The sequence below is a fragment of the Balaenoptera acutorostrata genome, chromosome 21 (assembly GCF_949987535.1).
Source record: "Balaenoptera acutorostrata chromosome 21, mBalAcu1.1, whole genome shotgun sequence".
NCBI lineage: Eukaryota > Metazoa > Chordata > Mammalia > Artiodactyla > Balaenopteridae > Balaenoptera > Balaenoptera acutorostrata.
Window position 1 is genome coordinate 15,045,584 of NC_080084.1, and position 21,872 is coordinate 15,067,455.

The 21,872-nt window shown below is 40.2% G+C and overlaps 1 protein-coding gene across 7 annotated transcripts in view; it reads right to left on the bottom strand.

Moving 5' to 3' along the window:
• The window catches only part of WRN (WRN RecQ like helicase), a 123,269-nt gene that overhangs the window by 47,512 nt on the left and 53,885 nt on the right, over positions 1-21,872 (bottom strand). For all 7 annotated transcript variants that reach the window (XM_057537149.1, XM_007174071.2, XM_028164502.2 and 4 more), the window contains 3 exons: positions 20,699-20,781; positions 16,086-16,192; positions 9,206-9,393 (listed from right to left, as the gene is read on the bottom strand). In XM_057537149.1, the coding sequence (XP_057393132.1) occupies positions 9,206-9,393; positions 16,086-16,192; positions 20,699-20,781 (378 nt within the window). The remainder of the gene's footprint in view (positions 1-9,205; positions 9,394-16,085; positions 16,193-20,698; positions 20,782-21,872) is intronic.

A 21,872-nucleotide genomic window follows, 5' to 3' on the forward strand; every position in this document is an offset into this window, starting at 1 on the left:
CTCTTCTACTAGCCCAGTGGTGTTGATGTGGGTACAACATATCTTATTAATAACTGCAAATACCCCTCTCTGTTCAGCCAGAAGAAAGTCCAAGGCCAGTCTGTTATCCATCACTACATCAGCTGAGGAACTAACAGACAACGAAAGTTTGGAAAGTGCATTCCCTGTGGACCTACTCAGAGCTGACAAGGTTATCCAAAAGTCTGTGGAGCACTGCTTCATGCTAAGCAAAGCCTTCCCAAGGGGACGCCAACCCAGTAGCAGCTCCAATCCCTGCCAAAATGAGGCCAATTGCCCTTTTGCCACAGGGGTGGGTGATATTATGGATGGTAATACCTAGGTTCCTTTGATTACTCAGTTGGTCTAACGTACACTGTCCTGTAAACAGAGCACTGTCTATACAAGGAAAGGCTACAGCTAATCCCGGGAAAAGGAAAGAGGGATTGGGGTTGTTCTGATGAGGCAATGGGTTTATGTCTAGACCACAAAGGAACAGATATCCAGAAGGGGCACATGCCTGATGCACTGCTGTAGAATTAAACCAATTCTCTAGAGAGCCTGCCCAAGAGGGGATCCCGTTACAGCTTGGGGAGGGAGGCCCACCATTATATGAGGGTGCATGAGGGGTGGGGACCCTTCCGTAGGCCTTGGGTGGGGGAGCCTACATTACACTCCAGACAATTGGTGTTTTTCCTGCCCAGTAAGTGCATATCCCATCTGGGCTTTGTCCTTGTTTTTTAGTCTTTGATTGTATTTGTGGTGAGGGCACCAATGGGTGAGATTTCCACCTGTATGTCTTTGTCAGGGCGGGTGCGAACAATTAAATTGTGGAGTAACAGAAGCATTGATCAGATTCTGAAGGTTCCCCAGAGTGTTACTGCAAGTTTTCATGCTGGTTGCATAGGGGCAGTGGCAGCAAGACAAGCTAGTCTTATTGCAATTTAAAATAAGTGTGTGGTTCTCATCAGATCTATTGACGCGAGGGGTTAAGGTCTAAGCATGGAAGTTGCGCTAGGGACGGAATACGAACTTTAAGAGTAGGGTTAGAAGGACCCTCAGTAAGGTAAGGTCGTCACTGCTAGGTGTAAAGATTAGTTTGTTTTTAACCCACAGGCATTGCTCTGAGGATGGGGATGACAGATCCAGCACTGGGGTAGATTTTATCCCTGAGCTATAATTCTTGAGAGATTTACTATTGCGTTGGATTCCTATTCCCCTGATGTGGATCCCCAAAACAGGGAGAGAAAAGTTAGGGTGACTGACAACTTCATAATGGCATCAATCAGGGTTTTAATTTTGGAAGCAACCAGATAGCAAGTAGCAAAGAAACATCAAAAGAAATCATATAGTAAACGAAAGCCCAGTAGCAATTATGGAGTCCCAGCCTACCCTCACTTGTCTTGTTTCTGTCACCCGGAGAGTCCCAAAGGAATCAATGTCAAAGCGAGAGTTTACTTATCAATGCGGTTGTCACTGGCTCAGGGATCACCTTCTAGAAGGGGTATTTGAGGGTTTTAGGTAGGTTCACAGGAATAGCTGGGATATATGTCTTCGGGTTCCTGTAACGTATCAGTGGAGGCAGGTTTAATCCTGGACAGACGGACCCAACTCGTGACTCCCTGGAGCTTAACTGCTGTAGGGGTGCTCAGCAGGACTTGTTAAGGACCCTTCCACTTTGGGAGTAGCTGGGTGCAGGAGGACTCATTCTTTCAGGTCTTTAAAAGCACCCAGTCCCCAGGATTTACAATGGAGTGATTGGGGCTGTTATCTGGGAGAGCTGGGTTCTGTTTCCATGTTCTTTTATGGCCGTTTGGACCTGGCCCAGGTTTGTAATGTATTTAAGATGGGCTTGGTTTCTGGGTCAGTTAGTATGTCCAGGGTGAGGAGTGGCCTTCCCTGTGTCATTTCAAAGAGACTCAACTTAATAGTTGTTTTAGGGGCTGCCCTGACCCTCAGGAGAGCTATTGGCAGCAGGCGGTACCACGGTTCTGATGTTTCCTGACAGTTTGCCCACGGTTTTCTTTAGGGTATGATTAGCCTGTTCTACTTTTCATGAGAACGGAGGTCTCCAGGACGAATGCGGGTGGTACCTGATTCCTAAAGCCTGTGAGAGCTGTTGGGTAACCCTGGCTTTGAATGAGGGTCCACTGTCACTCTGGAGGTGGCGGGGTAACCTGAACCTAGGAGTGATTTCTTTTATTGATAGAAGTGCTCTAGCCACTTCGGTTACCTTTTCTGTCCTACTGGGGAAGGCCTCTGCCCATCCAGTGAAAGTGTCTTTAAATACTAATAAGTATCTGAAGCCTTGGAAAGAGGGCACCTGACTGAAACCCATTTGCCAGTCCTCTCCTGGGTAAGTCCCACGTCACTGGGCTGGGCTAACGAGAGGGGGAGGGGGTGCGGCTTGAGGCTGCCTCCGGATTATGGGTGGTGCAGAGGGCGCAGGCTCGAGTAACCCTTCTGATTGTCTCTGGGAGCCCTTTCCTGTAAAAAGCTGGAAAACCACAGCAGACATGGAGTGGTTTTCTCTCTCATTCTCTCTCCCCCAGATGGAGGAATCATGTGGCCCTTTAATAATTTTCCATTGGTCAGAAAGAGGTATGAGCAACTTTTGATCCACGTGCCACCAGCCATCTGTTCCCTTTGGTTCCCCCTTGGTCTCGTGGCCAGGTCTCTTCGGGAGTTGAGTATCTGGGTACAATGCTAGAAGGGGCAAGGGATGGGATCAATGCCATTTCTGTTGTGGGTATCAGGGCAGCTTTCTTTGCTTCCCGATCTGCCCCGTTGTTCCCTTGGGTAATCTGAGAAATTCCTTTTTCGTGTCCGCGGCAGTAAATGACTGCTACTCGTCTTGGTTTTTGAACCGCTTCTATGAGATGTAGGCTCTCAATCCCATATTTTATAGGGGAATTTTTGGCATTCAAAAGTCCTCTTTCCTTCCAGATAGCTATGTGGGCATGTAGAACAGGGAAGGCATATTTTGAGTCTGTTTATAAATTTATAATTTTTCCTTCCCCTAGGGTTAAGGCTCGGGTTAGAGCTATCAGTTCAGCCTTCTGGGCTGAAGTGTTGGGCGGCAAAGGTTTCACTTCTGTGACACTATGAGCGCTCATGATAGCATACCCTGCCCTCCTGACCCCGTCCTTAATAAAGCTACTGCTGTCCGTAAACCATTCTTCCTCAGGGTTTTCTATGGCTTGATCTGTTAGATTAAACCTACAGGCATAGACTTGGTCAAGGGTTTCGAGGCAGGAACGTATTAGTTCTGGGCTGTCAGCAGGCATCCGTGTAGCTAGGTTGAGGGTGCAACAAGTTTTAAGGGTTACCTCTGGGGAGTCGAGGAACAAAGCCTGGTACTTAGTAAGGCAGCCTCCAGTTAGCCAATGGTGGCCTTTGATCTCCAGGATCCCTTGTACTTGATGGGAGGTCTGGACTTCCAGTGGCTGTCCAAAGGTAAGCTTGTTAGTTTCTTCCTATAACGCAGAGGCAGCTACTTCCCGAAGGCAGCCAGGCCAACTTCTAGTTGTTGAAAAAATAGCCTATAAGCTGAGGAACTTTTCCAGCTTCTGTATTAGGACCCCCAGGGCTGAACCCTGCTTTTCAGCCACATACAAGATGAATGGCTTTTTTCAACTGGGAAGACTCAGGGCAGGAGCTTTCGTGAGGGCCTGTTTGATACTATTAAAAGTTTTTTCCTGTTCCCCAGTCCAAAGTAATGGTTCTGTATCTGGGCCTTTAGTAGCTTCACACAGGGGCTTAGCCATTAGCCCAAATCCTGGGATCCAGATTCTGTAAAATCCTGCCATGCCTAAAAAGGTACAGAGATGGTTTTTTTTTGTCTTTGGAGCACTTAGGCCTAATATAGCTTGTTTTCTGTCTGGAGATAGTTGTCTACTTCCAAGGTTTATAATGTATCCCAGGTATTTAATTTGTTGCTTTGAGATTTGTGCCTTTTTCTGGGGACCTTGTAACCCCGGGTCCCAGGGAAATTAAGAATTTCAGTGGTGTTCTGATCTGAGGCCTCCATGGAGGGGCTACATGTTAATATATCAACATCTACATACTGTAGAATAGCCCCTTCCTTTAGGTGTATTTCCCTTAGTTCCTTTCCTAGGGCCTGGGCGAACAAGTGTGGGCTGTCCTGAAGCCCCTGAGGCAGTACTGTCCAGGTGTATTGCATCTGGCCCAAGTGGGAGTTAGTCCACTAGAAGGCAAACAGATATTGTGATGAGGGATGAACTAGGATGAACTAGAAGACATCCTTGAGGTTGAGCACAGTAAACCATTTAGCATCCTCAGGGACCTGGACTAATACGTTACAAGGATTGGCCATAAGGGGGTGTATGCGAACCACAGCATCATTTACTGCTCTGAGGTCATGCACTATCCTATGTTCTCCATTTGGCTTCACAACTGGCAGAATAGGGGTGTTACATGGAGACTGACAGGGCACGAAGAGGCCATGTTTTAAGAAGTTATCTATAAGGAGTTGTAACCCTTTTTTTGCTTCCAATCTTATGGGGTATTGTCTCTTGTTAGGGTAAGTGGCTTCTGGCTTAAAGCTAATTTTTACAGGTTGGGTGTTTATGGCCCTCCCAGGGACTCCTCTGTCTCAAACTGGTTCACTGGTTGGAGAATATGGCTGGGAACAGGCCCTTGCTCTTCTTGTTGATCTGCCTTAGTCAGGGTCAAGATAAGGGGCTGCTTGGGGCCTCCTAACCGTAATATGGCCCCAAGGGAGCCCAGAAGGTCTCTCTCCAATAGTGGCACAGGACACTTAGGGACAACCAAAAAGGCATGTGAGATCAAACACTGTTCAAATTGCCAAGCGAGAGCCCAGTGAAGCAATGGGTGCGAAGCTTTCCGTCAACACGTCACTGTGCAGCTTTTAGAGGAAAGGGGTCCAGCGTGAGAAATTAGGCCAGAGTATGTGGCTCCGATATCAATTTAAAAATTGATCTTCTTACCTGCCACATCAAGAACGACCCAGGGCTCCTTGATGGAGACAGACATCTCACGGGGGAAGGTTGCCAGAATCCCAGGGCCACCTCAGTTGCCCAGCACGGCCATCTCAGGAGTGGGGGCCCCTCTTCCCTGTCGGGGCCAAAGGCAGTCCCATCTCCAATGACCAGTCTGCTTGCAGACTGGGCATGGCCTGGGGGGCTTCTCTGGCATTCACGGGCCCAGGGGCCGGCTGACTTGCATTTGGAGCACTCCCCCTTGTTGGTCTTACCTCCAGACTGATGGCTGAAGCTTCTTGGCCCCTCTGGGTTGCCCTGAAGTTGCAAGGTAACTTCAACTTCAAAGGTGTGTCTGACAGCAAGGCCTATCAGTTTAACTTGCTTGAGCCTTGGCCTGCCTCAACTCACGCCGAGTTCTTTCCTCCTCCTCAGTTTGATCTCGATTATTAAATACCCCAAAGGCCACCTCTAGGAGTTGGGGCATGGGAGCTTGTGGGCCTAATTGTAACTTTTGGAGTTTTCACCTAATATCAGGGGCAGACTGTCTGATAAAATGTTGTCCAAGCAGGGACTGACCCTCAGGAGTGGAGGGGTCTATGTTAGTAAATTTTCTAAAACCCTCCACAAGCCATCCCTGAAAGAAGGCTGGGTTTTCTTCTTTCTCTTGGGTCACTTCCCTGACCTCTTCATAGTTGATAGGTTTTCTAATACATTTTCTCATTCCTTCTAACAGGCATTGAATCACGTGGTTCCTGGCCCTCGTTCCCCCCAGGGACTTACAAGGGGGATCCTGATTTGGGACTGCGTCCCCACCCATATCATAAATGTTGGGTTGGTCCCTGGAGAGCTGGTCAGCGTGCCCCTGGGCTGCTGTCCAAATCCTTTGCTTCTTTCTCCTCATGGGTACAGCAGGTAGATAGTACTATTTGGACATCCTTCCAGGTTAAATCAAAGGCCAGGGTTAGGGCCTGAAATCCTTCAATAAACCTACTAGGGTCTTCAGAAAATTGGCCCAGCCTTTGTTTGCAATGGGCTAAATCGGTTAGGAAGAAGGGCACGTGTACTCTGATTGTGCCTTCGCCATTTGCCACTTGCCCAAGAGGGCATACTCTCCCTGATCCTCGGTGATAGGGAGTCCCACTACGGGTTACCCCCGTGGGACTAGCTTTTTCATCCTGGGGTACCAGTGTGTATAGAGGGGCATAGGGAGGCGGGGTTTGGGATTGGCCAGGAGGATCCTGAGAAGCAAGGGTACTTGTAGGAGTAGGAGAGGCTCGGTTTCCCTCCTGAGAGTTTGGGGGAGTTAAATGAGGACCGTCTAGAATGTCAAGAGAATTCTCTGATTCTCCAGGCCTCTTATTACCAGAGCCGCATAGAGCAGGATTCTGGTAAAGGGACACGAAGGCCTGGACATAGGGAAACTCAGTCCATTTTCCCAACCTACGGCAATAAAGATGCAGTTGCAAGATGGTTTTATAATTTAGAGGCCCATTTTTGGGCCATGTTTCTCCATCCCCCAACATATAAAGGCCAGGCAGTCTCACAGTAAAACTTAAGCTTTTTCTTTCTTAGCCCGTCTAATTTTAAAAGCTTCCAGTTCTTAAGGACACATCCCAGAGGTGTTTCTTCTGGCTTAGAAGGGGATCCTCCCATGTTGAGCAAGCTGCAACCAAGGACAAAGAGGCTCACCTAGGAAAGGAATCCGGTGTCCTGGAAACATTCACCAGGAGGCTTTAATTTGGAACGGGTCCAGAGTGTCCCCTAGATCCCCATCGACCCTGAATCAGACGTCTCTGGTTGAACTTAGTTCCTTGCGCAGAGAAAAATGTTGCAGTTGCCAGGGATTCCTTGGGGAGGATATTTTGATTATATAGTCATTATCCTATGATTATTTTTCTTACACTGGGGTGTATCCCCCGGGACCAGGCGTCTAAAAGATTCAGAACCCGGCTGCATGGACTCAACCAGCCCAAAAGGCTGGTGCAGAAGAGCACATGGGCGAACTCGCAGAGTGAGCTGCACCCAATAGGGGTGGCTTAGATCACTTACATGGGAGCAGTCTTCCAAGTTGTCTCTGGCCAATCATCTTGCTCTTGCCCATATCTGGCCTGACTCAGGGTCCTTCTTGGGGCATCACACGCATCTCTCAGTCTAGATGGATTCCAGCACAAAGGTTTCTGGGAGGCTGGCAGGACGTATTATGGGCTGGCATCTCCTCCCTCCTTTGGCCCCTCCCCTAGAGTTGTGTCATCCCAAATTCCTTAGGGGATGACTGAGGACTTTCTCTGCACATGTGTCAGGCTGAGAAATCCCCTTGACCACAGAATGAGGAAATTGTGGTCTCAGGGCCCAATGCTCCTCCTGGCATCTTATCTCAAAGTGTCAGCAGGAGACTGGCTGCAGCTGCTCAGCCTGGAGCCCACCTATCTCTCACCTCACTATTACAAAAGGATTCGTTACTTTGCCAAGAGGTTTACTAAAGACTGCTATTTCCTCATAACAATTTCCTGAGGGGGAAAAAAATCTATCATCATTTAACCATTAAATTAGATAGGTGAGAGGGGCTGATCTAATTTAAATGCACCATGCATATAGAAAACAAATAAGATCAGAGTTTAAGAAACATGTTAGCTCAATGAAGAGAAAAAATGTGAATACTGATAAACAAATGGCAGAATTAAATGAAAGGAAGAAAATGAAAATAAAAGGCAATACTTTGAAGTCTTAATTTACCCTCCATGTCAGTGCTCATTAAGAGGTAAATTTCTATTTGCCCAAGATCTGCAGAGAGCATTCTGACTCTGAATGGTTCCCTGCTACCACAACTCTTCTTGGAGGATTGAAAATGGGTACAAAATCTTTCCAGATTTGCTTTTAGAAAAACCACTGTCACATTCAATATCAAAATCTTTGGATGGTCTTGGATGTTAGCCTAAGGAGTCTGGCCTTTAGTCCACAGGAAAGGAACACCATGACCCAGGGATGTGCTTTCAGATGATAAGAAAATCAGGGAGCCCTGAGGAGCAAGGATTTCTGTTAGGAGAGACTATAACAGTCTGAGCTAAAAAGTAATAAAAACCTCAGTTAGCAGAATTAACATGAAAGATAGTGAGAAGAAATTATTTACATAAGATATCATAAGAGGACAATACAATCACCATGTCAGGGAAAAAAAAAAAAGGAGAGGGTTAGGGGGAAATGCCATAGAGATTGAGAATACTATGGACTGAAAAGGATCAAACATTAGGAAAGTAAATAAGGATCTGATTGTGGATACTCTAACCTAAAATAAATAGCCTTCTTCAAGAGAAAGTTTTACCTTTAGGACAGAAAGAAAGTGAAGTATGATGCATATTCACTTTGGAGAGATCCCTAGAGCAGGCAGAACACCCAGAGTATATTCATTACATTCTTGCTTTAATGTGAATACAGGACAGTCAAGCCAAGAGTGAACTCTACATTTAAATTCATCCTAAAGGACCCCAAGAGTTACCATAGGGTTTCCTTACCTAGGGTCAATCTTCTTTTTACCCCTTTCTGAAAAGGAAAACACTAATGATATTCTTTAAACCCTATTTTCCTATATTTGTTTTCTGTTTATATTGGTAGGACAAACATTATTTCCATCTACTCTGACTTAAAAACACATTTCATAACACGAAAGTTATAAGCTTTTCACTGAGAAGACAAATCAGGGAATAAGGCTCAGGGAAGCTTTCTTAGCATACATATAAAATGCCTCCAAGCAAAATACATAGGAAGAAGAGCTAGTGAAAGTTTCTTCATCAGTAAAATGAAAAGAATATGTAGCTTACTGAGCAGTTACAAGGATCAAACTAGATCACTTATATGAAGCACCTACGATAGTCCTTGGCATATGATATGGGCTCAAAAAGTATTTATTATTAAGATGACTTTTTAAATTCCTTAATACTCAAGTTAGTCATATAACTAGTGAACTAGGCAGAATTCAGATAAAAGACTCATTTGTTTTTGTTGTTTGTCAATTATTAAGAGTTTATGTCCCCTTCAAGTAACAGTATGGAGTATAAAAATATTAGAAGAATTAGTTTCTACCTTTCTCAGTCACTGATTATATAACATCACACTTGACTGGAACCAAAGCTAAGCAGAATTTGAAATATGTTAAATATACATTAGAAGGAAATAACTTTAAAAAATAAAATACATTTTTTAAAAAGAAGAAAATAGTTACTAAAATTTATCAACCATGAAATTCTCACCTTGTCTTCTGGACAAGAAATTGCTTCAGATCTTGAAGGATGTTTCCTGTTTTTCGTCCAACTTCTAAATACAAGTTTGGTCGATCAAAACCAGTACAGGTAATGTGAGGATCCGTCAGTTTTAAGCAACGTACAATGTCTTCTCGGATTGAAGAACTTGCAGTAGCAGTCAGTGCAACAATTGGAACCTGAAATAAGTAAAAGTGATTTTTAACCAAGGGAAGAGCTCAATAATTCCCAACATCTACTGCCTCTTAGAAAGAGACTGGAAGACAATTACAGGAGGAACAGAGGAACAGGGTTAAAAATGCAACTTTAAAATTATTCTCTTTCAAAGAAGAGAGAAACACTTCCTTCATACTTGTTTCTCAGCCTTCTGAGAAATCATTCAAATAAAACACTAAATTTGTAAGATTTCTAAATGCAATCTACCTTATTAAATTAAGTCAATTTATTAACTATCTACCTCTCCATTTATTATTTTTACATTTATAATAGTGCTGGTACAAATGAGGGGTATGTTATGTCTTATTTTTCATTAATCTATCATTCACAAATTATAAACCCTTCATTCACTGAAAATCTACCTATACAAAGCCCAAGTCTTTTTTGTCCCCTATATTAAATATACTGGTCGATGGCTTTTCAGATCTATTGTAAAAGAAAAGCTCTCAGTGATCTGGATAATCTCTCACCAGTTTTAGTGGGTTAATCGTGGCATACTACGTAAAAGAAAAAAGGAGAGAATGAAACATCTATTATTAACTGATTCCTTGAGCAACCGAGTCATGTTCTGTTTTCAATCTAGCGAAGACTTCTTGACGGCGCTAGCAGCCAAAGCCGGAGGCACAGCAGGTACCAGGAAAAACATGAGCATGTGATCTTTCAGAAGTTCTAAAGTGGGATAACAACACACCTCCCATGAAACTAGATTTAATATTTCTGTCACTATTATCAAAAGGAGTTCTAATCAACTATGCTATTATTTCATAATCAGAAAAATTGTTCCTATATCATTAGCTGCTCAATATCCAAGATTACAACTTTCTTAATACTCTTTTTAGCTTATTACAAATACAGTAAATAATATCCTCATAACATAGTTCTTCAGACACAATACATCTACCTCACAAATCAGTTTAAGCAATTATCGTACATACATGAAAATTTAAGTGCAATTTGTAAAAAAGCAATTACAGAATTTGAAAAACACAATTTATTAAAAACTATTTTTACAATCAATATAGCTTTACTGAACTAAAAATTATCTCAAAGCTCATGTAAAAAAAATCAATTAAGTTTGGGAGTAATTTTTAAATGGGAAAAAATTATATCAAAATCAATGTGACCAGGTAATTGGCATTTTTGTATTCTCTATCCTTAAATTCTGTGAAATTATTTTAAAAATACCCCAAATTAACTTAATTGATTTTTGGCTTAGAATCAGACTGTTCTCTGAATTTAGAGAGTGTCTGCCTAACAACTTATATATGAATATGCCAATTTATAAAGAAGTTAGTTTCTCTAATCAAGGCTTAATATATATGTATATACCTGCTTTATGTCTTAATAGCAAATAAAAATATCTATAGCAAATATATGGCTGAGAATAAGGGAAGTTGAAACACTGAAGTTCTTAGGACATGCATATTCTCACCCTCACAACAACAGAGTTCCATCAATGTAAGTGCGTTACTCAATTTACAAATGCACTAAAAAATGCTTGTTGTTTAACTGCATACACACATAAAGACAGAATTTTTCAGGATAGAGACTATAAGAAAAGAGGGCCTGGTTTGTTTCTAAGCAGTATAATGTATGAGTGGACGAGCAATGTTTTTGTGAAAAGAAGGAAATAAGCGCGAACCATAACACATTTTGAAGAAGTTAGTAGAAAAATCTGGCAAAAAGCAGCACAGTGGTGTAAAAATCTCATTTAGAATCAATTGTCTCAGTTCAAAGCCTGCCTTTGCCACTAACTAGATGTGAGATTTTGAGCTGTTTATTTTTTTTACACATATATATTTTTTTGGCCACGCCACACGGCTTGCGGGATCTTAGTTCCCTGACCAGGGATTGAACCCGTGCCCCCTTCGGTGGAAGCGCAGAGTCCTAACCAGTGGACTGCCAGGGAAGTCCCTTGAGCTGTTTATTTCACTCTCTAAACTTTGGTATCCTCATCTATAAGATGGCTGTAATAATAGCAACAACCTCATAAAGTCACTGTGAAGACCAAATGGGATAAAAGGTCTAGTGTGCTGAACACAAAGGTCTAGTGTCTAGTAAGCACTCAAGAAGTGTCAGCTATCACTGATATTACGGCAACAACTGAAAAGAATTCTACAAAAGAACTGCAGAGACATGGCCACTACTCCCAGACTTGCCACTGACTTTGGAAAAGGCTAACTTCTCTTGGCCTCAGTTTTTTCATCAAAATGAGATGGAGAGGGCTACAGGACGTTAACCTCTCTTCTAACTTAAAAATTCCCACTTTGCCACTAGAAACTCCTTATTCTAGTGACCTGCTAACAGGAAAAATCATTATAAATTCCCTCCTTTGCCAACGTTCTAGAAAGTCACAGTTAAGAATGTTGCTTCCACAACTTAGAAAACAGAATAAAGTAATGGAATGTATTAAACTTAATGGAACAATATTTACTTTCACTTCAGAAATGAACAGAATATTCTCCCTTAGAATCTTTGGTGCTTAAGAGTTATAAACTACAGTGAAGTGTAAAAACAACACACAGGCTGGTTAGGAGAAAGGTGTCCATACAGCCTGGTTTGCTGGGATACTCTCAGTTTATCCTGTCATCACAGCATAGTTATTAATAGCTTACACCTTTTAATTTTCAAAAGCAAACTGGTGTGGGTGATAAATTACCCTGTCAGTCAGTTATATCAAGTTCTTAACTCATGAAACTTGTTCTTTCAGTTGGCAAATCTTGGTTTCTTTGGTAATAAGTGCCAAGTTTGGTTAAAACAAGCAACAAAATGTAAATTAATCTTGTGACTATAAATTTAGGAATGCCTTAGACATGTACTTCAATGGTGTCACAGCTATGAATTCAAAGAACTATATCTGCTTCTAAATTTGGGTGGTATAGTTAATCTATGTACTCTATAATATCATGCTTCATTCATTCATTCATTCACTAACTCCAAATAGTTCCTGAGTGTCTACTATGTGCTGATCTTTGTGAAAGGGCTGGGGAGAAAGTAATGGGAAGATCCAACATGTCTCACATTTCTCACAGTTCCTCTTATTTGAATTTCATAGACTTTTAAGGCTGATGTAAAGCTTTCTACCTGGCTGCTCTTTCTTGAGACTCATTTTGTCAGATTCTCTCCAAATGGGAATCTTTATGCAAAATGAGTTAATGATTTTTTGCTATTTTTGAACTTACTGAAATAATATGGTGTGAAGCACTGTGGGTTTACGCCAGTTGTCCCAGGGTGATAGTGATTAGAAGAAAAAAAAGCACTGAGAACAGTGAGGAAAATGAGAGTCCTACAACCACCAGGTGGCATTTCTCACCACTTAGCTAATAAAGAGAATTCATGAAAACATTAAGGGAAAAAGGTTTTCTCAGCCATTGCTTGACAAACATCCTGTGCTACAGTGAATCATCCCATGAAATGAAAAGAATCTAATGGAGTCCACAGCCTGACATAATAAAAGACTTAATTCAACACTGAAAAGTGTTTCAGAACTGCATAAAACGTTTAAAACTCCTCTAACACAATCCTTCTAGAATCAAAGGCCCAGGAAAGGATTAAAGAAAGCAATCTTCCTAGTTTCTAAAAGCTTACTTTAAACCATTCTAAATTAATAGAAAGCAGTCCTCAAGGAACCTGAGCCTAGTGACTTTCACCATACAAATATCTTCTTTCTCTATACAGGTACTATTAACACTATTAATCTTTCTATATTATTCATACTGTTCCATACACCATTTATTGTTTGGTACTATTGCTTCTACTTTTATAGGTAATTCTGAATCTAAACTCCTTTACTGGACTATGTGCTACTTTAGGGCAGAAACTATTTTAAACTTCTTTCAAATCATTTGCTTTAGAAACTAGCATAGTGTCCCACTGTGGAGCACTGCCCGGCCCTACCACTCACTGCCTGTGTGGGAAAGTTACTTCTCACATTCTCAGCTTTCTCATCGAAATTCATTTATTCATTTACCCCATTACTTATGGAACGCTCACTATGTGCCAGGTACTGTTGTAGATTTTATAAACCAAATCAGCAAAAAACCCTCCCCACAAAGAATATTCTAGTGGGGACCCACAGGCAATAGACAAAATGTATTATTAATACATTAAGTTAAACAGTGATAAGTGCAATTTTAAAAACAGGAAAGGAATATGAGGAAAGCTGATGGCTGGGGGAGAGGGGTTAATTTGAAATTTTGAATATGGTGGCCCAGGAGGCCTAAAAAAAAAGGTAATATTTCAGCAGACTTGAGAAAAGTGAGGGATACACATGAACTACCCAGGGGAAAATTATTCAGGGAGAGGGAAGAGTGGGAACAAAGTCCTAAGGTAGGAGCACGGTTGGCACCTTTGAAGAATATCAATGAAAACAAACAGTGAGGCTAGAAGCCAGTGAATGAGGAGACAAGTAGCAGAGGATGAGGTCAAAGAGAAAGTAAAGGCCAGATCATTTAAGATATGTAGTGTCTTTATTTAGAGTGAAATGGTCTGCAACCAGAGGGTTCTGAGCAGAGGACATGATCTGTCTGACTTACATTTTCAAAGTATCGCTCTGGATGCTGTACTGAAATAGACTAAGGAGGGTAAGAGTGAAAACAGACCAACCAGGAGACTGCTGTAGTAGCCAGGTGAAAGGAGACGGTGGCTTGTACCAGGGTGGTAGCAGGGATCAAGAGAGAAGTGATCAGATTCTGTACATATTCTGAAGACCTCATGAGATTTCTTTACTGTTTAAATGTGGGGCAGACTGTAAGAGATAAAGAAGGGTGGAAGAAAATTCCAAAAATCTTGGCCTGAGCACCAGAAGGATGCAGCTGCTACTCAATGAGATGGGGGAGATTGAGGGAAGAGCTGTTCTGGGATGGGGAGAATATCAGGAAGTTAAGAACAGCTTACGATTCAGATTCCTGTCAGGCATCTAAGTAGAGAGACGGTGAACAGGCAGCTAACGTTTATGTAAGAGTGTGTGTGTGTATATACGTATATTAATCCATAAAATGATTAAAATAAAAAGTAGTAATAATAACAGCAAATGCTAAAAAGGAGGGAGAGAAACTGAACCACTCATACATTGCTGGTATCAATTCAGGGTGAGGATATAAATCTGGGAGTTGTCAGCATATAGATTTTAGTTAAAACCATATGTTGGATGAAATGACCAAGGAAGTAAGTACAGAGAGGAAAGAGAATAGGTCCAAAGACTAAGGTTTCAGGCATGCCAATGTTAAAAGGGCAGGGAGATGAAAAGAAATAAGCAGAGGAAACTGAGAAAGAAGAGATAATAAGGAAGGAAGAGAACCAGAGAGTGTGCTATCCTACTGGTAAGAGAAGAACTGTTTCAAGAGGAAGGTAATGAAACTAGTGGGCAGTGGGGAGGGGCGACATAGGGGTAAGGGAGTGGGAGGTACAAACTACTGGGTGTAAGATAGGCTCAAGGATGTATTGTACAACACAGGGAATAGAGCCAATATTTTGTAATAACTGTAAATAGAGTGTAACCTTTAAAAATTATATTAAAAAAATTTTTTTAAAAAGAAGAAAGTAATGAAGATATTTATGTTGCTGGATTGTTATGAGGGTTAACCAAGATAAAAACACTGACCCAAGGCCAGTCCCATAGTTGGAGCTCAATTCACATTACTTTGATTCTCTTCCAGTATATCCTTACTAAGTGTTACATTCAAGTTTTTTGTTCATTTGTTTTGTTTTATTGTAATGTCTGCTCCAATCAAATCTTTATGAGAAGAGCTAACAAAAAAGAAACTATATTTAAGATAGCTCTCAAAAAGCACGCTTAATAAGAAATGAGGTTGAACTAGATAATCTATCAAAAGAATAACAAATAATTTCTAATACTTTTTTTTTGGTTTACTCACATAAGCCAGTTCCAAAAGGTGACAAACCATACAACTCAATTTATTTAACATTGGTGAAATAACAAAATTATACAAATGGAGCCCAGATTAGTGGTCACCAGGGGTTAGGGTTAGGGGTGATGGGGACAGTGGGTATGTCTGTAAAAGGACGGCTCCAGGGAGCCTATGGTAACGGAACAGTTCTGTACCTTGACTGCAATGGTAGTTATACAAACATACATATGAGATACAACTGTATAGGACAATATACATACATACCCATACACACTTATAAAGCTAGTGAACTAAGAACAAACTGTAGCAATGTCATATACCTACTTGATACTATACTACAGTTATTCAAGATATTACCACTGGGGAAACAGTACATAGAACATTCCTGTACATTTTTTTTTTTTTTACAATTGCCTGTGAATCCATGATTTTTCAAAATAAAAAATAAAATGGCTGCCAATATTATAAGTTTTTAAGCTCTTTGTATAAAATATGCCATTCATATAGAACACTCAGGTAAAACTTTCCTGTTCTTTATAATTAGGAAAGAAAGTGTGAGAACCAGAAAAAGTTTGCCAAGTCCTGCTCTGTAGTATTCCTCAATAAATTACATGCCAACCTTAGAAGGAAGTCAAGGTTAGAATTTTTAAAAAAAATCTTTCCCCTGCTTACATCATCCATTTGCCCTTTCATAGAGGAATCTTCGGCTTTTTGGCCATTCCCCAATCCTGGACTCTCCCTTGGTAAGAAAGTCATTTCAAGACATTGCACTTGGCAAAGCTTACCGATGGGAGTACTGCCTTTATGGAGCCCAAAGTTCTGAATGAACTTCTAAAATCATGTCCCCACTCAGAAATACAGTGAGCCTCATCCACAGCAATAAGTGTGATACCTATAAAAAAAGAAAAATATGTAAATGGAGAAAATAAAGTTCAAAAAAAGTAATACACGCATCTAAATTGTTACCACCATCTTCATTAGAATATATAAATATTACAGAAAGTAGTATAAATAATTCAAATCAAAGTATTTGGTTCATATAAAAATATAAGCATAAATAACATCAGATAACGCCAAAAATCATTATTGAAAATAGGCAAAGGGAGATATATGGATAAAAGGCATATGGATAAAAGAGAGAAATATATATTTTTCAAACAACATATTTATTGAATTTTAACTTTCATCATTCTTCCTCAGAGAAATTAGTTACTTACTATTACTTTGTCCTCAAAGCTATCACTCATTTGCAACGATAATGCCCTAAAAAAAAGAGCTGTTCTATTTCTCTTTGGTAATACTTTCAATTTTATCTCATGGATTAGCTATCAAAAGAGATAGAGAGGCTTCCCTGGTGGCTCAGTGGTTAAGAATCCTTCTGACAATACAGAGGACACGGGTTCGAGCCCTGGTCTGGGAAGATCCCATATGCCGTGGAGCAACTAAGCCTGTGCACTACAACTACTGAGCCCGTGTGCCACAACTACTGAAGCCCGTGCACCCAGAGCCCGTGCTCCGCAACAAGAGAAGCCACCTCAATGAGAAGCCCACGCACCACAACAAAGAGTAGCCCCCGCTCACCACAACTAGAGAAAGCCTGTGCGCAGCAACGAAGACCCAACACAGCCAAAAATAAAATAAGTAAGTAAATACAGTAAAAACAACAAAAAAAAGAGAGATAGAAAGACTCAGCATATTTCATACTAAGATTAAATGCATCACTGTCCGTGACTGATCACATATTACACTGCAGAGTTCCTCTGTAATGCCAGTTCTGGAAGACGGATGACATCCACGTTTTCTAATATAAAATGGTAAGGGAAGAACTAAATCTCATTATGTACAAAGTAGGTAAGAAGGAATGTACTTTGTTCTCTTCCCCTAGCAACGCCTCTACTCTGCCCTCACGCCACATACCCACACTGAAACAGAATCAACAGTGTGTAGTAATGCATTTCAGAAAAGGGCTTTATTATATAATCATTCACTAAAACGTCTTCAGATATTTCAAAGTAGTGACAGTAGTGCTTTTGCCCTCGATCACCAAATTAATACTTAAGACAAAAATAACTTTTCCCTTCAATGGGGATGATCACTACTTGATGCTTATCTGAGAATTTATGATGTTTTGCCACTAGTGAGATGATTAAAAACATGTGCTCTAGAGTCAGACTACCTAGATGCATAACCTGGCTTACTATTTATATTACCTTAAGCATGTTACTTAAGCTTCCAAGTGTCAGTTTCCCACAAGTATAAGGTAGGTAATAAAAGTACCTAACGTTTTTTAGTTACTCTGAAGATTAAATTAGATCATTCACGTAAAATGCTAAGATAGGGGCTGGCATAAAAGACAGCTCAATAAAAAAAAATAAGCTATTATTATTATAGTTATTAAATTCCCACTATGTTCCAAACACTTTTCTAAGTATAAAATGATTAGTAAAATGCAATCCATGATTTTGAGGGGCTCACAATTCTAAAAGAGGAGACAGACAAGCAAATAATTACAATTCATTGAGATTACCAAGTACAATGAGTTGGAGAAGAAAAAGAAAGAAAGAAAAAAAAGAAACCTACTAAATATGAACAAGTACAGGTTGATCACATCAAATTTCTATTTCCTGAGTGGCTGGGACAAATTCAATGTTACCACTATACTTATTTGGGTTTAGAAACTACATGACCCAGATTTTAAATTAAATAAATTAAAACAAAGATGACAGTTCCTCCTTTATTTTAAAACCTTCCTTATAATTATAGGTTTGACTAACTAGCTTATTTTAATAAGAATTTTTACTTATTAATTTATCTATTTTTATTATTTTATGTATTTATTTATTTTTGGCTGCATTGGGTCTTTGTTGCTGCGCGTGGGCTTTCTCTAGTTGCGGCGAGCGGGTGCTCCTCTTAGTTGCGGTGCGCGGGCTTCTCATTGCGGTGGCTTCTCCTGTTGTGGAGCCCGGGCTCTAGGCATGCAGGCTTCAGTAGTTGTGGCACATGTGCTCAGTAGTTGTGGCTCGCAGGGTCTAGAGTGCAGGCTCAGTAGTTGTGGCGCACGGGCTTAGTTGCTCCGCAGCATGTAGGATCTTCCCGGACCAGGGCTCAAACTCATGTCCCCTGCATTGGCAGGTGGATTCTTAACCACTGCGCCACCAGGGAAGTCCAACTAACTAGTTTTTAATGGAGTTAAACTTTGCCCTTCACAAGCAGCTGAGGCAAGCTTCTGCCAACTTCCACATTAAACATGCAAGTTCAAGTGTCTGCCCAGGTCCAGGACATATTTCATTTTGGCACACCTGTCATTCAAGCCTACTTCCAAAGTTACAAGACAATTACAGGTGGGTTTGCTTCTAAGGGGTCTCTATGTAAAATTCTGTTTGCTGCTTCTGTTATAAACCCATATTACTTAAATAATAACACATCATAAAAATCATAAATCTGAATAGCTAAATGTCAAACTATTGTACAAATAAAATTCTAAGTATATTCACTGCTACAAGCGTTTTACAAATTCCTGCAAATAAAAGTTAAATAAAAGTATTTCAGAAAGAATTTATTCTATTTTGTTCAACATTGACAGTCAACCAAAAAGAGCATTTTCATCCATTTTATGCAGAGTACGCAGCTCTAATAATTGCAGTGTTCATAATTTAATGCTTTAGAAAAAAATTAAAATAGAGAAATAGAACTACCTGTCAAAAGGATCTAAGTAAATACGGGATTAACTCCACCACAGAAACAAAACAAATACTAAAATGGAACAACACATATCCAGACCACTATGGACATAGACCCTAACTTTTGCAGTAAAACCATGGAATTTATATATCTAGGGTTGTTGGGTTTAATCGAAAGTGAAATATTCATAAGAACTTCATACAACCTAATAGGACACACACCAAATTTGTTTTCCATTTAAGGCAAAAATATAACATGCCAATAGGGGAGTTTAACAGCTGATGGATGCAATTTTTGATAATGTATTTAATCAAATGCTAATTTCTGCCCTCATTCTTTTGTTGATATTTAACACATATTAAAAGATAAGTATTGGGCTTCCCTGGTGGCGCAGTGGTTGAGAGTCTGCCTGCCAATGCAGGGGACACGGGTTCAAGCCCTGGTCTGGGAAGATCCCACGTGCCGCGGAGCAACTGGGCCCGTGTGCCACAACTACTGAGCCTGCGCGTCTGGAGCCTGTGCTCCGCAACAAGAGAGGCCGTGATAGTGAGAGGCCCGCGCACCGCGATGAAGAGTGGTCCCCGCTTGCCGCAACTAGAGAAAGCCCTCGCACAGAAACGAAGACCCAACACAGCCAAAAATAAATAAATAAATAATAATAAAAAAAAACCAAACAACAAAAAAAACAAAACAAAAACATTAAAAAAAAAAAAGATAAGTATTTGTTTTCACTATATTGTTAGAACAATTGTTAAATGCTTTCCTAGAGTTATATGCAAGTAACCATTAAATGAGACACTGCAATGTTAAAAAACTACCTGTTAGGAATTATTTTAATATATAATTATAAAATGAGATCATATTACATTAGAAAGCTAAGATTGTTTGGTTCAACTGAATGTTTGAAATATGTGCAATTACAATAGAAGCCGTGACTGCAACTCTTGGATAGCTGAGCCTAACCATCAAGAAGCGAAAAACTGACAGAAATGTTTTAATCACAAAAGAAAAAAAAATGATACCAGCTTTTAACTAATTCTATATTTACATTTTCTAGGACACAGGCTCTGACTTACTATCTAATTTTTTTAATTAACCATACTCACTGATAGCAAATAATCAAAGGTACTGTGGTTTCCAACCTGACTACACATCAGAATCACCTGTGAAAAAACTACAGCTGCCACAGCCTCGTGCCAGGTGCATTAAATCACAATTTTCAAGGTTTGAGGATCTGACATTTTTCTAAAGTTTGAAAGGTGATTCTCATGAACAACAAGGGTAGAGAACCACTACACTGACTTAATTCAGATTCAGAATATGAAAAAGAGGAAATTATTATTTCACAGAATCTAAGATTCAATATTTATTCAACAATACATTTAAATGCCTACTATGTGCCAGGCACTGCACTCGGGAAATATAAAGAAATAAGAACGGCATTTTTCCCTGAAAAGTTTACAGTCTAGCAGAAGAAAACAGATATATAGACAGGTAATTACAATGCAGGAGCCTAATTTCTATGGCAGAGGAAATTATAGAATACCTCGGGATAGGACAGGAGAGACACCATGTTGGAGAGGCAGAAATTTCCTGGAGGAGATAAGGTTTGAAATAAACTTTAAGAGAAGTAAAATCAGGTATCCATTCATAAGTTTAACTTTAAAGAATATCTCAACTTAATAAATACTTATAAAGAGTCTATCATACCACTTACCAATATTAGCCTGCAGTTGCTGGAGTAGGTCCAAGTTACTTGAACAGAATTCTGGAGTTATGTACACGATTCGGTATTTGCCTCTGTAAAAACAAACAAAGAAACAGGAAATATAAAAACAATCACCCAATGAATACAACTGAAAACCATAACACCTGATAATTGTTTAAATAATGTATTATGCCACTTATTAAAAACAAAATGAATGTTATATGTGTGTAGAGATGCACATATTCTGGTTCTTTGATTTCACTTCAATGCATCAAAACAAACGTTGGCAACACCAGCCAGGGAGTACTCAGCATAAGGTGCCATTAGAAGCCAGATTCTGATTTCCAGCAGTCTAACCTCAAAACCACAGTGGCTTGAGTTAAATGATCAAGCCCAGAGTAAACCTTTTATGTGTTAGCAATCCACCCATTATCCTACCCTTGACTCCCATCTCCATGATTAAATCCATAGCACCCATGATTCTCCTGTGTACTCTGCTGTCTTGCCTACATCTTCTTGGGCCAGGGACAGACAGCATATGAAAGTCAAGTCAGTTAGTCTCTGTCCTAGAATTTGGGGGTCTAACCAAGAAACAACCAGTCAGTCTCCAAGTGGCAAGACCTGTAACACGTTAAAAAAAAAAAAAAAAAAAGAAGCTGCAGAGCAATCTATTTTGTGACTAGAAGAGCAGAGAATGCTCACCTCCTCAGAGAGAAGAATGAGGAATACACACAGAGGCTATGGATAAAAAGAAAGCCCTACTGTATTTTTAATACCCATTCCAGTCCCTTCCTGAGGGCTGGCTAATTTCTTTTCAGAGGGATCCACAAGACATTCTTGTATCCTTAATATAAAATTCAGTATTTGCTTAAACTAATGTGACTGATTTCTATTCTGGGCAGATAGAATCCTAATTAAGACAATGTATGCAATAAAGGTTAGGGCTAGGGCAAAATATGTATAGAGTCTCTTTTCCATTCTACCAAATGAAGACACAGATCAAATTAAATAAAATGAAATAATGTTCTATATGAAAAGACTATGAAATATTTAATCTACTGTGTGCTAGGCATGGTGCTTTCACTAGGAATTGGAACAAAACAATTAAGAACAGAACAGATACACTTTTTTTTTTTTAAAGGATTTTCTTATTTATTTATTTATTTATTTATTTATTTTTGGC